This window comes from Camellia sinensis, chromosome 4 (assembly GCF_055761805.1).
Source record: "Camellia sinensis isolate YWXY chromosome 4, ASM5576180v1, whole genome shotgun sequence".
Classification (NCBI taxonomy): Eukaryota; Viridiplantae; Streptophyta; class Magnoliopsida; order Ericales; family Theaceae; genus Camellia; species Camellia sinensis.
The window spans coordinates 207,800,486-207,815,742 of record NC_138964.1 but is presented as its reverse complement, the minus strand read 5'-3'; the positions used below and the strand labels follow the sequence as shown (position 1 = coordinate 207,815,742).

Genomic DNA, 15,257 nt, shown 5'->3' with positions numbered 1-15,257 from the left:
CACGACAATGACTCACTCAAAGACACAAAATCCACATTACAGCACAACTACATCATAATAAAGGGCACAACAGCCGCAAACATTAATCCCGATATAGAAGTCCTGCCATTAACACACCAATGTATAACACATAACACAACATCAACCCAATGTATTCTCACACACATTATCAACAATCGACGATCGGGATTAATGTTTGGGTTGATGTGTGCGAGAATACACCATGTGTTCACACGACAATCGCCGGCGCCGACAATATCTTCCTGCCTGATTCAACGCCAACTGATGGACAAAACGTTACTGAGACCCAACTTGATGACGTTCCAACGTATTTCTACAAATGAGGGTTTGAGCTACCTAGGGCTTTCAGCGGCAAACAAATGAGAAATTTCGAATTTACATCAACATTACAAAACCAAACACCAACAAAATCATAGGAATCATGCGAACAGAATTGCTGCAACGTCGGAATCACAATCGACAACCCGGAAACAACCCTCCACATTTTCCCACAGTAGAGGGACAACATCGGAACAATGCATTTCAATGTTGGACACTTTCGTAAATTAAATACCAACAAAAACCCCTATTTACCCTTAATTTTATACACGTACCTCATAAAAACATGGGCGGCAAAGTCTTTAATATTTTTGTCTTTAAAAAAAGGGCAAATTACATATACACCCCTCGAGGTTTGGCTAAATTACAAATACCCCCTGAGGTTTGAGAAATTACGAATTCCCCCCTGAATGCTATATTTGCATAAGAAATTAGGGGGTAATTTGTTATGAAATATAAACCTCAGGGGGTAAATTGTTATGAAAATACAAACCTCAGGGGACGGGATGTAATTTCCGAAACCTCAGGGGGGTATCTGTAATTTAATCAAACCTCGAGGGTGTATATGTAATTTGCCCTTAAAAAAATATAAAGAACTAAATCGTTTAACATTTTCAAAATGAGGATTTAATGGTGCTTTTTAATTATTTAAAATTAAAAAAATTAATAGGATAATTTAGAACTTTCTTGTCTTTATATAATAAGATAGGTGGAGTGCGTTTATTTAGTTAATGGACTGAGCTCAAAGTCCGGGCCATAGAAGCCCATCAGTCAAATGACCTCAACAAAACAAATACCACTCGCGCAAACAAAAAAAGAGTTCCTCTTTGTTTTGCTTGCGAGTTGCGAGATTCGACGACATCGCTTGTGAATTCCAGAAGCAGAGGAAGCAATGAATTTCTCTCTATGACTTTGCTGATCATATGCACACACACACATATATATATATATATACAAACAACATGTAAAATAGCTTCTTCTTGAAGCTGCATTTCTTCGTACTAAGCTGTATAGATCGATAACGATGATGTCCCCAAAGCAGATTTCAGAAGACCGAGGCTCTTCCAATCCGGCTACGTTCAGGTATGTTTACCAATATCCTTTTACGTTCTGTTTGTTTCCCGAGAAAACACACATACACACGAGAAAAAAAAAAGGCCAATTAATTGTAGCAGATTTTGTTAAGTAAGGGTTTGTGATTTCTCTGATGAAAAATTCGAGGTTCAATTTGAGAAGGAAGGAAGGACTTATTGTTTTCTTTCATGTGGCGATTAATTTGGTAATAATTATGGTATTAGAGTGCATTGTTGTTTTATTGATTCGTACTAAGCTGTATAGGGAGTTGACAAAGTGATGCGAATTCTTATTGACTTTTTAAGATACCTTGCTAAGTTCAATTATCACAAATTTCAACAGTTTATCAGATTCCAAATTGAGGAAAATGTTGTTCGGTGTTACCACAAGGCAATAGCTAAGCCTAAACCCTTGTTTGTTTACCAAGAAAACAAAAAAAATCCAATTAATTGAAGCAGATTCAGTTAAAGTAAGGGTTTGTGTTTTATCTGTAGTTGACCAATGAGATTTTCAAGATTCAGTTTGGGAAGGAAGGACTCCTTGTTTTCTTCCATGCAGTGATTAGCGTATTGTTGTTTTATTGATTCGTCCTATGCTGTATAGGGAGTTGACAAAGTGATTTGAACTCTGATTGAATTTGTAAGTACATTGCTAAGTTAAATTATCAAATTGGCAGAGATAAATTTCAACAGTTTGTTGCCTTCCATCCCGGGCATTTATCAAATTGGCAATAGTTTGTTGTTAGCTACCTGAATGTGAGATATCTTGAGTTTTTAGAAATTCCGTGTTCTTAATTATTTTATTAGGGTTTTGTATAGTAAGGAGATATACAAAGTTATGTATTGTATGTATTCTAATAGTGTATTGTGGTTTTGGTTCAAGAGAAATAAAAGGACAGACCATGTCAAGAGTCTGGGCAAATAAGAGAAATGGGTGGTATTATGTTGTTTCATGGACCATGGGATTTTGAAACTCAATATAAATCTTGATCCTCTTGTATGAATACTTTATATCCCTAACAACAAAAGCCTTGAAGTTGATTAGTGGGCAAATCAACTGCTGCCTTTAGATGTTTGGTTTTCAGTTGATTATCTTATCATTATGACCAATTAGATTATACACTCATATTATATATGTGGTTATTAGAAAGGTGACAATCCTAATGAATCTACTACAAAAGTGGTTATTAGCTACATCAGCACTCAAATTCCTTCATCCTTATTGCTCTTGCTTTGATGATCAACCCCTAGTACATTTAGACTTTTATTCTTGCCTTTTTTCCATTTTAAATATGCAAAACGTCCTATCCGTATAGAAATCTTACCTCCCTTTGCTGATAATTAGTCTATTGGAAAACATTGTTGGAATGACATGTCACATGACCATCGAGATTTGTCAAATATGCTAAATCATAAAATTTTTGTTCTCTTGCATCCCTTTTCACATATTTTATACCCGGGTTTTCTTGGTAGCCTCAGTTGTTTTCAGTGAAAGCCTTGTTTCCTTGTAGGCACACGCCATTGCAGATAATCCACATTATTGGCAACTTTATGAGAATATGGTCGGTTTACTCCATGTACCACTACTTGTCTCAGACAGGAGCTTCAGTTGTACTTTTTATCTTCAGTTGTCTGATTCCATCATCCATCATATTTTTAGTTTTGCAAAAGCCGTGGAAGGGCAGACCACTTTCTAATACACAGGTATAATGAAAATATACTTTTATATGATGAATTAATGATATATTGCAAAATGAAATTCACTACTTGACGTGATCACATATTTCTTTTGTTACTCTATTTGCTTTTCAGGTAGTACCTTCTATAATAAATGGTGGAATAACAGCTTTATACTTCATTTTGTGGGGAAAGGGTGTCAAATCATGTGGCCCTGTCAGGTACTTTCTTATACTTACAAGAAAGATTACAACTAGGACTCTGGATGTATTAAGTGCTCAATACTGTTTCTCTCTTTTCTTTTTCATGTTACCAAGTGCAAGTAAAGCATGGGACTGGTATATTTCAGATATTTGAGAACTGATTTGAAACTTGCTTTGGTGAAACCTGGTAATTCTAGTTTATGAATATGGCACAATGTCAGTAAAATCTTGAAAATCTACAAAAATGATGGAAAATAAATAATAGCACTATAGGAGAATGAAATGGCTAAAAACGAAGCAGCACAATCACTTCTAGAAGGGAGCTTTTTTCATTTAGAAAACAATATAGACACGACATTCCTTTGACACATCCAGACATGTTTTATGCATTGCTTGAACATTAAGATTATAACGTACTCGGTCATTTACATGGAATGGAATTATGATAAAATGAGGATTTTGTTTTAGAAAAGGATGAAAGGACATTGATATATATCTTATACAAATGTATGTTATGTATGTCAAGATCATGGAATCGAGGATAGCATGGCGCCGTTTTTCGTTTTTCATTCATGTTGTGCAGGATTGGGAGCTAGATGCTGTGGATGCATTTTTGTGTTCTTTGTAGGGTAGAGATATAGGTTGTGGAAAGCTAATGGTGGAAGATTCTCGTTTAAATCTTTTCACGCTATTAGCAAAGGAGCAGCATGTAGGTCTTTTTCTTGAAAAACATTTGGAAGGTGGGGGTTGCAACCAAGGTGGCTTTCTTTGTGGACTCCATTCTCACTATTGATAATTTAGGAAAAAAGGGTAAGATGCTTTGAATTGGTGTTCCAAGGCAGAAGAGATGGTGGGTTGCAAGGGAGTTTTAGAATTTATTCTTCTCCATTTTTGGTGTTCATTGGGTAATGGCAACATCAATCTTCAATTATACGAGACTTGGGTAGGAGGTTGCCATTTGAAGAAGATGAGAAAGGTATGGGAGGCCATACCTTTGTGCTTGAGGTGGTGCAAGTGGGGGGAGCAGAACGAATTAGTCTCCTCCATCAGATGATTCATCTAAATAACGTTACATGATTTTGGGTTTTGAAAGTGTTGTAGTGGTGTAGTATTCTGTTGTCTCTTCTTTCCTTTTGCACATGGGCACTTGCCCCTCAGAACATTTTTCCAATAAAAATGCTATGTTGACCAAATGCTTTTATCATTTGATGTGGCACATTCCATAAGCCTTAAATATTAGTGTTAGGCATGTGGTTACCTATTGTATCAATGATGAAGTATGCCACATCAAATGGTAAATGTAAATGGTCAAACCAAAGAGTAAGCATAGCATTGCTATAGATATTGAATTCTAGGGTTACAGTGGTTATGATATATGTCTTGTTCTCATAGATTCCCTTTACAGCATCTCTCATCATGGACATGGTGTTTGGTCATTCACCTTCTTCATGTCTGTTACAATGGAGGCTATTGCCATAGTGCCTTTTTTTATTTACTTTGGATACAATGTGTTTTCTTTCTACTTTTGCTGTGTTGATTTCAATTTCTTATTAAAAATTTCAGGGCTATAATGGCAGAATATTCCGGTGCCGTCCTTGGAGTATTATCTGCAGTATTGTATGGAAGAAGGGGCCGTGTCTGGAAAAAGGTACACTTATTACATGTTTTCTCGTCATTAGCATGGTGATGCCCCTTCAGAAGTAGTCATTCTATGTGCTTCATTTTATTTATTTATTTCCGTTCATTGCTTAACAAAGATGCAAGTGTATTATTTTCTTGAAGCCCCCTTGCCCCTCACATATGTAATTGGTGGAGCTGAAAATGAGTGGTCAACCTCTAACTTTAACGATATTTATGTGGGAATTGACAGAATAAGATCTAATACATTGGCTCCTTGGTGTTGGTGGAGATATTTGAATTGAACTGTTTTTATTTTATTTTATTTTGTCTTTTGTATTTTTTCCTACTCAATTGGGTGTTTCTTCATCTTTAATTAGGTCGGTGGACTCATTGCAATGTTAGGCTCTTTGTACTTGTTATCTCAAGGGTGGGCCATGGCCACACATTCCCCGTTCTATATCCTCTTGTAGATTGAACTATACTTTTTTAGCTAATGTTGGATCAGTACTTCCATTTGTTATTATTTTTTTCCGCTCTCTTTTCCCTTATTTCTTATTCTAAACGATCAGCATATTATTTCTTTTCTGATGATGAACTTAACCAGAAAAATACCATCTAGTGATAATCCTGATACTGAGGTTCAGACAGAACAAGTTCTGGGCATGAAGGAAATGGTGGTTCCCATCGTTGTTGGAATCTTATCTGCGTTAAGAAGGGTAATTGCAAGGCGTGTTTCACTCAAGGTATTGACATCCATTCTATGTACAATTAAATTCTGGATTGTATTGTGAGCATAAATTCTAATCAACTAGTGCCTTTTCTTTTTTTTTTTTGGATAAATAAACAAACTTTATTGAAGAAGCATCGAGGCGATGCAAAGAATACAAAAAGAATCAACCCACAAACGCCCAAAAACTAACTAATTCTAATCAACTAGTACTTGTGGCGATGGCTACTTATTGTCCATTGCAATATCTGATTGTATGCATTCTTCAATTTCAGAATCAACTTAAGAGGCGACTTAATGCCATAACTATTGCTGCTGCAACTTGTTTTCTCTTTCCTGTGGCCATGTGGGACATGATTATAGTATGTTGAGCTCTAAGACTTCCTACTTTTGGCATTTTCTAACTTTGTCTAGAATTACTGGAATCCTGATAATTCTCTCCCTCTCTCTCTCGTCCCCCACCCCCCTTTGAGCACTTCAGGGATCAACTTCTCATAGCAGCATAGAGGTGCCATTTTCTGCATGGGCTTTTTTGAGCACGATAGTCTTTGGAATTATCATGATATTCTATGTCGACAGTATAGCAGAGGAGAGGTATGCTGAAGTTAATTAATTAAATGCTCCTCTAGCCTTCTCGATTTGCTAATGTTTGGTTAATGGTTCTCAAATTGATATTTGGGCTAGGATTCTAGGAACATGCATGGCTGTGCATGCTTATGCAGATTTTAATGCATGATATCTATCATGTTTGACATTTCACTTCCTAAGCTATTCAACGTGGTTGAATGATCTCAATCTTTCGATTATGTTCCACTCATTTGGATGTGTATAGTTTATTTAATTATAGAACCAATGGTGACATCACTAATTATTTTGGCTGATTTACTTGGTGTTGATGTTTTATTTTTACAGTGATTTTACTTGCCAAATTTCTAGTTGGACATACACCTAAAAATTAAGTTTAGGTGGTAGAGGTTATTGTGAAACTGTGCCTAATATTCCCATTCTATGTATAAAAAGGGCTCTTTAATTCTAAATAAATGAAAGAAGTATTTAAGAAACATGAAATATATCCATATCCCAGTGTCCTTGGTTGTGAGAATTAAATGAATCCGACATAGACACATAATCACACCCAACGACATAGCTAATACCCAGCATACCGTCTCTATTTTTTTGGTTGATGTCATTGTGTCAAAATATTAAGATTCTGTTTTAAAAAAAAGGATATACTACTTGTATATTTTTGGCATTTTGTAAGCACACTGGTTGATCTGCCAGAAATTTATTCTTATTCCAGTTTGCTACTTGGTTTTCAACCTATAAATTTACGTTCTATTGCTCTCCCTGTCTGAAATGTGCAACTTTGGTTTTATAATTTGTACTTTTGTTGGCTGCTAAAATCAACTCTACATCCTTTTTTTTTTTATATTTCTTATATGCCTTTCATCTATTGCTTATTTTCCTTGTAGACTTACATAGTGTGTGAACAAAATTTCCAACAGATTTTTCTTACTTTTGTGTAATGTACATATATTAGCTTTTGCTTGAGTTCATTGATATACTACAAATTTTCATCTTTCTCTGCTGAAGTCAATGTTCTCATCCAAATATGATAAATAGGTGCAGCTTGTAAATTCATGATTTCCAAATTATTTCCAATTCCATCAGTTGGGTTTAATTGATGAGAAGTGTAGCTGAAACACATTATGATCTCACTTATATGTTTTTGTTTAAATGAAATGATTGTATGCACCAACTGCAAACTATTCATTCATGTTCAAGTCTCTAAATCATATTAGTAGTAATCTCTTTTTAACATATCCCATCAGTTGGGTTTAGTTGATGAGATGAAAAGTGTAGCTAAAACACATTATGATCTCACTGATATGTTTTTGTTTAAATGAAATGATTGTATGCATTCTAACTGCGGACTATTTGTGTTCAATCTCTAAATCATATTAGTAGTAATCTCTTTTTAGCATACTTTAAGTTTCTTTTCTTTTCCCTCCATAAATCCTTTCCCATATCCAAGATTCAACCGATTCCAACTCTTAAGTTCCAAACACTTTAATGCTGTGTTTGGTTGGGGGTTTAGGGAGGGATTTGGAAATGGAAAGGGAAAAGATGTGTGAAACTATGTGAAATGTAGGTATATTTTATTCTCATTTCGCCTACCTTTTCTTTTTCCCTTTCTAAATCCTCCAACCAAACACAGCGTAAGGGAACAAGCATTTAATTATTTTACATTCAATTAAAGAGGTGTTAGTTTCCAAAACTATCCCTGTATTGCTACTTTTAAATGCTTTCAGACTCTTTATAAAGTATAATTTTTGGAAAGTCATAAAAAATATTGTATGCAGACTACATTTTGGGACATCCCACAATGGAAAGGACCAACAAATTGGGATGGAGGGAGTAATAAACTCTTACAATGGCTCTGATTCTCTCCACAAAATAATAAAGTGAAAATATGACAAATTTAAAAACATATTTTGCATGCTTGCTTCATGGTGATGTAATATGGAGCCCTTTATATGATGGCATCATGAGAAGTTTCATTACAGCAGTGCAGAATACTAATTTAGATTGCACCCTGTTACAAAATGGTCATATTCTGTTAGTTTGTTCACATTAGCTTTATTGAATATGTTCAGAAGTGTTGTCAACTAGGTTTCTCGAGCTTATTGTTTTCATTGTTTTGTTTCTTGTATAGTCCGTGTCGAGATAAGGGATTAATTATTTTACATTCAATTAAAGAGGTGTTAGTTTCCAAAACTATCCCTGTATTGCTACTTTTAAATGCTTTCAGACTCTTTATAATTATAATTTTTGGAAAGTCGTAAAAAATATTGTATGCAGACTACATTTTGGGACATCCCACAATGGAAAGGACCAACAAATTGGGATGGAAGGAGTAATAAACTCTTAAAATGGCTCTGATTCTCTCCACAAAATAATAAAAATATGACAAATTTAAAAACATATTTTGCATGCTTCTTCATGGTGATGTAATATGGAGCCATTTATATGATGGCATCATGAGAAGTTTCATTACATCAGTGCAGAATACTAATTTAGATTGCACCCTGTTTCAAAATGGTCATATTCTGTTTGTTTGCATTAGTTTTATTGGATATGTTCAGATATTTTGTCAACTAGGTTTATCAAGCTTATGAATCTCTCCCCCCCCCCCCCCCCCCCCCCCCCCCCCCCCCCGCCGCGGGGGGTTTATTTTCAATTATTGTGCTTTGATTGAAAAAAAGTTATCATCATCATGGAATCAACATTATGGGCCCATAAAATGATTGTTGTGGTTTTAATGTATCTGCAGACTGCATATGGTTTTCTCTTCTCCAAAGCATTTAATGGTTGCTGGAGGATGCATCATTGTCATGGAGATTGTGTACAAAATGGATTTTTCTCTGCTGGGCTTTCTTATCTGCTCCACAATTTTGGGCTTTGGTATGTACAAAAACATCGTCTTCGTAATTTTGGTGACTACAGTATTAAGCTTTCCAGAGCTGGCAGAAAAAATTTGCAGCCGCCCTCTGGCTATAATTGCTAGGAGGTGATGATACATACTAAATGCACTTGCAAGGTGAATAGTTAGAGGACCCATGAGAATTGAGAAATGGTTGCTTATTGTGAGAAATAGTTGACCGTATGCTAATGCAAAGGCGTGAAAGTATATCAAATACTTGAATGTTGGATTATAATTTATGTATAACCACATAAAGATAGATCAGATCCGGATACGGCTGTTGCTCTGCGGCAATACGGACTCAACCCGCTTTCCATCATCTCTACCACTACTAGACGTATAAGTATTATATTTGGTCTGACAACCTTACCCCACTTTTGTTGAGCTTTAAAGCAAAAATAGTATCTGTAGCTATGAGTGTGACTGTAAATTCAGATCAAGAACATGGCTGCATCCCACCTATTGAGCTTGGATAAAAACCTAGTAGAGTAATGTAACTATTTATTTGGAAAATGCTTTGACAAAAATGATGACATGAATTTACTGCAGCAACAATCCTTTTTCCAGCAGGCAATCTCTTCAAGCTTTCACTCGTAAATCTTTGAAACATATCAGATCAAGATTCTTTTAATGTCTGCAGTTTAAGATTGATATGCTTCCGATTTGCTCTTCACAAATGTTTTTTTTTGGGTCTGTAATATTGGTATATGAATGCTTTAATCTGTCATTGGTGAATGTAAGATTCTGCAGGTGCAACTATTGATTTTTTTTTTTGTGGTTAAGCTGGCTTATTGGTAAATTTGAATGAATCTTGTAGGGATTTATGAAGCAACTTCTTTGGAACGTGTTAGCAAGGATTCTTTGCAGAACTCAGATCCATCGAATGGGATATTTGAAGACCAAATTCAGATGGCTTCACTACCAACTTGAAATATGTGAGTAAATTCTTGGAAGCTTTTTATCCCCTGAATGCTGCCCTCTAATGTGCTCTTTAATAGTGTATATGTCTTTTTTATATGAAACCAAACATGAATTTGGTGTGGTACGGAATCTGAGGAGTTTGTGACACGTGCATTAGATTAAATAACTAACAAAATATTGGTGATTGCTCTAGCATAATAAATGAGATGCTCACAGTGGAGGCCTATCAAATAAAAAGATTTTCACAGTGGAATGCTAGATCTGGAACCGTCATTTATGTTTTTCAACATGGGAGAGAGATTGCCAGACACGTTAATTGTGGAATCAAATTTCATCATTCCAACATGTTTGTGGTCACAACAGATTTTGCTTTAAACTGAAAATAACTAAATACACGATTACTGATCTCAAGAAATGACGAGCAGATGAATAATTGAATGAAATTAGTTCTACCTTCGAACAAGTGGTGCTGTCAGTATGGGGAAATAATGACTTCCAAAAAAGAAAATAAAGGCCAGATTTTTGAGGGGGAAGTAGAGGAAGAGAGGGTGAGCTCAGCTGGCAAATATGAATATCCTGAAAAGATATTGGATAAACTCAAGTCAAAAGCCTTCCAACTTTAGAAATTAAAATGGTCTGCAGGTACTCCATGAGGTGGCAGATTGCAAGTTTTATCTGATAATAGTTAAAATGAAGCAAGTGAAGCTGGCTCTAAAGTCTGTTCACAAAGTACCCATTAAATATTAAAGAGATTCAGTATGATAGTATGTAAAAAAATACTGTATTATTGATTTATTGATATATCTTGATATCTTCTGTATTACAAGATTGATTAATTACAATTCCTATACAATCTATATATAGAAGAAAATGTGGTAGTAGGTGTAGTGGAGGTGATAGTGGGTTAGGTGAAGTGGAGTGTGTGGTTAAGTGGAGGTAGGTGAAGTGGAGTGTGTAGTGGAGTAGGTGAAGGTAAAGATGGGAAATTCTAACAGCCCCCCGCAAACTCAAGGAGGAGAGAAACTAACCAACTTGAGTTTGGAGAGAGTAACATAACAAGAAAATACATAAAAATAAAAAAGGATAGGAGACACTGTATGGTCGTGTCAGACCGTTGGTGAAGACACTGTATGGGGTGTCATAACGTTGTAGAGGACACTGTATGGTGGTGTCAGACCGATGTAGAAGACAGTTTATGGGGTCATGTCGGACCGTTGTAGAAGACAGTTTATGGGGTCATGTCGGACCGTTGTAGAAGACAGTTTATGGGGTCATGTCGGACCGTTTGTAGAAGACAGTTTATGGGGTCATGTCGTACCGTTGTAGAAGACAGTTTATGGGGTCATGTCGGACCGTTGTAGAAGACAATGTTGTGACAGTTTACGGAGTCTTGCTGGACCCTTGTAGAAACTAACCGGAATCAATGTCGGGACAGTTTACAGAGTCTTGTCGGACCCTTGTAGAAACTAACCGGAATCTATGTCGGGACAGTTTACAGAGTCTTGTCGGACCCATAAAAGTTGCACCCTCAAAAGGTGTGCCCAATTTGTCAAAAAGCGTGCCATAAAAAGGCGTGCCCAATTCATCAAAAGATGTGCCATGAAAAGGCGTGCCAGTTTGTCGGGCGGCAAGAGGCGCGCGATGCGCGTGCCTGGCCCTGGCTATTTAAAACAAGGTTGAGGCGAAGGCTGTGCATACGAGTCTGAAACCTCTGAACGCTCGGAGAGCTTGTCTCTGCAAATCTTGAAACACCCAGAAACCAACCCTTCTCTGAAACACTTAGCAACTCAAAAACATGGCCTCTTCTTCCCGTCCAGTTACCCAGAACCTGCTCACGCTCTTTCCAGAACTGAACGAGCCCACAAGAGAAATAACTGGTGCGGTGGCCAGTGAACCGCAACCAAACACCTCTGGTTTTGCTCCATTGAACTTTCCGATGCGGTCGGTGGAGCAAAAAATGGCGATGCAAACTGATATTGAGGCTAATCAGTATACTTTGAAGGCATGTGTGGAAAGCATGACGGCGGTCACAAATTTGTCGAACCGGCTGCAGAGTAGGACAAATGAAGTGCAGCATTTAAACTCCCAGCTGTCTCTGCTCCAACGCATGTATAAGGATGTGCGAGCAGAGATAAGCGTGCTAAGGGCAGAAAACAAGGAGCTGAAGCGGAAGGCCACCGTGATGTTCCGATTTGGAGGTCCACCATATGCTGCAGTGGAGGAGTATGGGGGAGTGAACGTGCTCGGCGGTATGGAAAACACGAAGGCAGCACCATCAAAGGCCGCCCAGGATGGAGGCAAAAAGAAGAGACCGGCGGCAGAGTAGGGCGGTGGGTGGCCGTCTGCAGAAAAGAAAACAAAGCTGTTGTTGTGGATTTTTGTTGTTGTTGTTGTTTTTTTTTTTTTTTTTTTTTTTTTTGTGTGTGAAATGTGGATCGGGGTTGATCCCGATATGAATAAAATGAGTGTATTGTGCAAATTTGTAAATTGGTGGCAATTGTTTTTTTTTTTTTATTTTTTTTTTTTATTTTTAAGAAAGAAATAATAATAATATATTTAAAATAATAATAATAATAATAATAATATGTTTAAAAAGTGGGGCGGTGGAAAATGATGATTTTGGGTGTGAATAAAATATTTGATGTGTCTATGGAGGTGGAGTACCCACGTGAAATATCTTGAGGCATGTGGGGTGATTATTAGAGAGAGAGAGAGAGTGACAGTGTGTGCTATGTTTGTGTCTCCTCTTTACATTGTTCAACACCCAAACTGCAGAGAGAGAGAGATTAGTTTGATTTGTGCCCTGACCGCCGCCCTCCTTCTCCTCCCCTCCGTCTCTCTCCTCCACAGCCGCCTCGGATCCGATCGAGACTCTCTTCCCCACTCTCGTCTCTACTCTTCCAACGAGATCGTTGCTGATCCCTTGCTCGACGACACCGATCCCGATCTCTCCTATTCCACCACCAAGGTCTCCGAGGATCGCATCGACGAGATCGACGATGGCCAGGACGACTGCTCCGATAAGTCTAGGGCTTCCGCCGAGGAAGAGATTCTCGGTGCCATCGATTCTGAGGACGAAGAAGCCGATCAGCCTAGGGTTTCTGGCTATTACTTTGATCACGTCAAAGGCGTTATTCGAAGAGCTTTTGATAAGCGTTCGATTGATGAGTGGGAGGATTACGAGAGCTTCGATGCGAATGTGGGGTCTGAGGATCAGAGTAAGGTTGCGATTGGTTCGGACGATGTGCCTGTGGATGAAAATGTGAGGAGGAAGGTGGTTGAGGTGGAGGGGATTGAGGATGCGCTTTTGTTGAAGACTGGGTCGAGGGTTTCGCGTTGAAGTAAGGTTCGACCCACGATTTGCCTTTGAAATCGGAAGTGGTAGCAAATGGTGGAGAGGATGAAAAAATCATTCTCCGAGAGAGAGCCCATGCGAGAGAGCCGATGATGATGATCCAGGCGGTGTACACCAGTACCACCCACTTCAACGCCATTTGGTTGAACAACCACCTTGAACTGGCAGGTCTTGTCCTTCATAAGGTTGTCCACTGTCTTCCTCCAAGCACGGTCTACTTGGTTGATGGGTGCATAACAGAGTTTGACCATCATGGTCTTGTAGGATGAGTCTGGGAAGGTCTGGTCATATGACCATGTTACAGTCAGTTAAGGTATGTGTAAAAAACAAGCGGAATAGGTTGAGGTCCGGCGGGCGGCCAAGGCGAGACTGCCGCCCGCCGGTGAAGCAGAATGACTAGGTTGTTAACCTAGCTCTGATACCATGTAAAAAAATACTGTATTATTGATTTATTGATATATCTTGATATCTTCTGTATTACAAGATTGATTAATTACAATTCCTATACAATCTATATATAGAAGAAAATGTGGTAGTAGGTGTAGTGGAGGTGATAGTGGGTTAGGTGAAGTGGAGTGTGTGGTTAAGTGGAGGTAGGTGAAGTGGAGTGTGTAGTGGAGTAGGTGAAGGTAAAGATGGGAAATTCTAACATAGTAGGTGATGGATATTATGACAACTTCAAATGATACCAACTGTTGGTTAATGTTTCACTTTTATTCTTTATCAGCAATAATTGTCTCTCGACCTTCTTCCTTCAGAACAACTGGAGAATGAATAGATTTTTGTGACCGCATTATGATTTTAACTTTGTTTTCTCTTTCCTTTCTTTCAAAATTTTGTTTTTAGGTTATTTTTTGGTAGTCATTCTGTGATCTTTGATTACCACTCTAATTTTGTGCTGCAGAAGCATTTTGAGGTTTATCCACAATGCCAGCAAATTATTGCGGATGCCTTTCATTTGGTTGATCCTACTTGTAAGTTGTAATCATAATTGTCTGCAAAGAATTTACATATCTTGCACGGCCTCTCTCAAATCTTGATTGTTGGACTCCTAACGAAGTTCCCATCGTATTTCTGACTCTCGACTTTGATATGGGGACAGAAAGCGAAGCATATAGGAAGATTGGGTTGTGAATATTGAGGTTGTTGCCGTTTTAAGTAGAGCCCATGTTTTTTTTGATTGTTGTGAGTTCAGTTAACAATCGAGGGGGGTGGAAGAAAAATACTTGCACAGATGAAGATTGCATTTAAAATACAATTTCCTCTTTGTTTTGCAATCAATTTCTAGTAACAGCATACAACTACATTTTTCTATTTATTCATTTAGCCTTTAGTATTTTTATTTATTTATTAAATCTTGTTAAGTACTTGTTGATCATTTAGTTTATTCAACTATGAATGTCTCCAATTTTTTTTGTGTGTGTGTGTGTATGTGTTGGGGGGGATGATAATTTTTAGCAGATCAGTCTGTAATGCACTTTAGCATAATTCTTTTTCTTTTACCCTATTTGATCCTGATTGGTATTATTTATCCCAATGGGTTATTTCTGAACATGGTTATAAGAAAGGCCATGTTTGGTTTAGTTTTTCTGAAATTTGTTTGCAAAAATAGAAACTAATTGACAAAAACAAACATCAAAAATATATTTTTAAATTTAAAAAAAATATTTTTACCCTCCAAAAAGATAAAATTTTATTGTCTTTTTATTTTAAAACATTTATAATTGTTAAATTATCTCAAAAATTTTTACATAAATTTATAATGACGACTATCACATGAATTAATAGCTGTGATCATTTTCAAAGGAGTAAATATTATAAAAATTAATAAATCATACAATTTTTTGTTACAACAAAC

At 37.1% G+C, this 15,257-nt stretch overlaps 1 protein-coding gene across 6 annotated transcripts; it reads left to right on the top strand.

The window, feature by feature from the left end:
- The first annotated feature begins 1,095 nt into the window (after positions 1-1,095).
- Positions 1,096-14,807, top strand: LOC114261401 (zinc transporter). Of its 6 annotated transcripts, none has more exons than XM_082867406.1 (11): positions 1,096-1,422; positions 2,924-3,116; positions 3,225-3,310; positions 4,856-4,940; positions 5,290-5,368; positions 5,525-5,655; positions 5,915-6,001; positions 6,121-6,233; positions 8,974-9,104; positions 9,941-10,058; positions 14,304-14,807. In XM_082867406.1, the coding sequence occupies exons 1-10, from the start codon at positions 1,364-1,366 to the stop codon at positions 10,051-10,053; spliced, it is 1,077 nt and encodes a 358-aa protein (XP_082723532.1). In that variant the 5' UTR covers positions 1,096-1,363; the 3' UTR covers positions 10,054-10,058; positions 14,304-14,807. The 6 variants fall into 6 exon arrangements, 2 of the variants coding, with proteins under 2 accessions (XP_082723532.1, XP_082723533.1); XR_014328294.1 differs by having other exon boundaries at positions 1,124-1,422; positions 9,941-10,812; positions 14,057-14,807; XR_014328296.1 differs by having other exon boundaries at positions 1,124-1,422; positions 8,974-9,240; positions 14,307-14,807.
- Positions 14,808-15,257: the final 450 nt, after the last annotated feature.

Bases quoted from the DNA above. Each gene is read 5' to 3' on its own strand.
- LOC114261401 (XM_082867406.1), top strand. From the start codon at position 1,364: ATGATGTCCCCAAAGCAGATTTCAGAAGACCGAGGCTCTTCCAATCCG. The intron at 3,311-4,855 runs GTACTTTCTTAT...TAAAAATTTCAG, and splicing joins AAATCATGTGGCCCTGTCAG to GGCTATAATGGCAGAATATT. The intron at 4,941-5,289 runs GTACACTTATTA...ATCTTTAATTAG, and splicing joins GGGGCCGTGTCTGGAAAAAG to GTCGGTGGACTCATTGCAAT.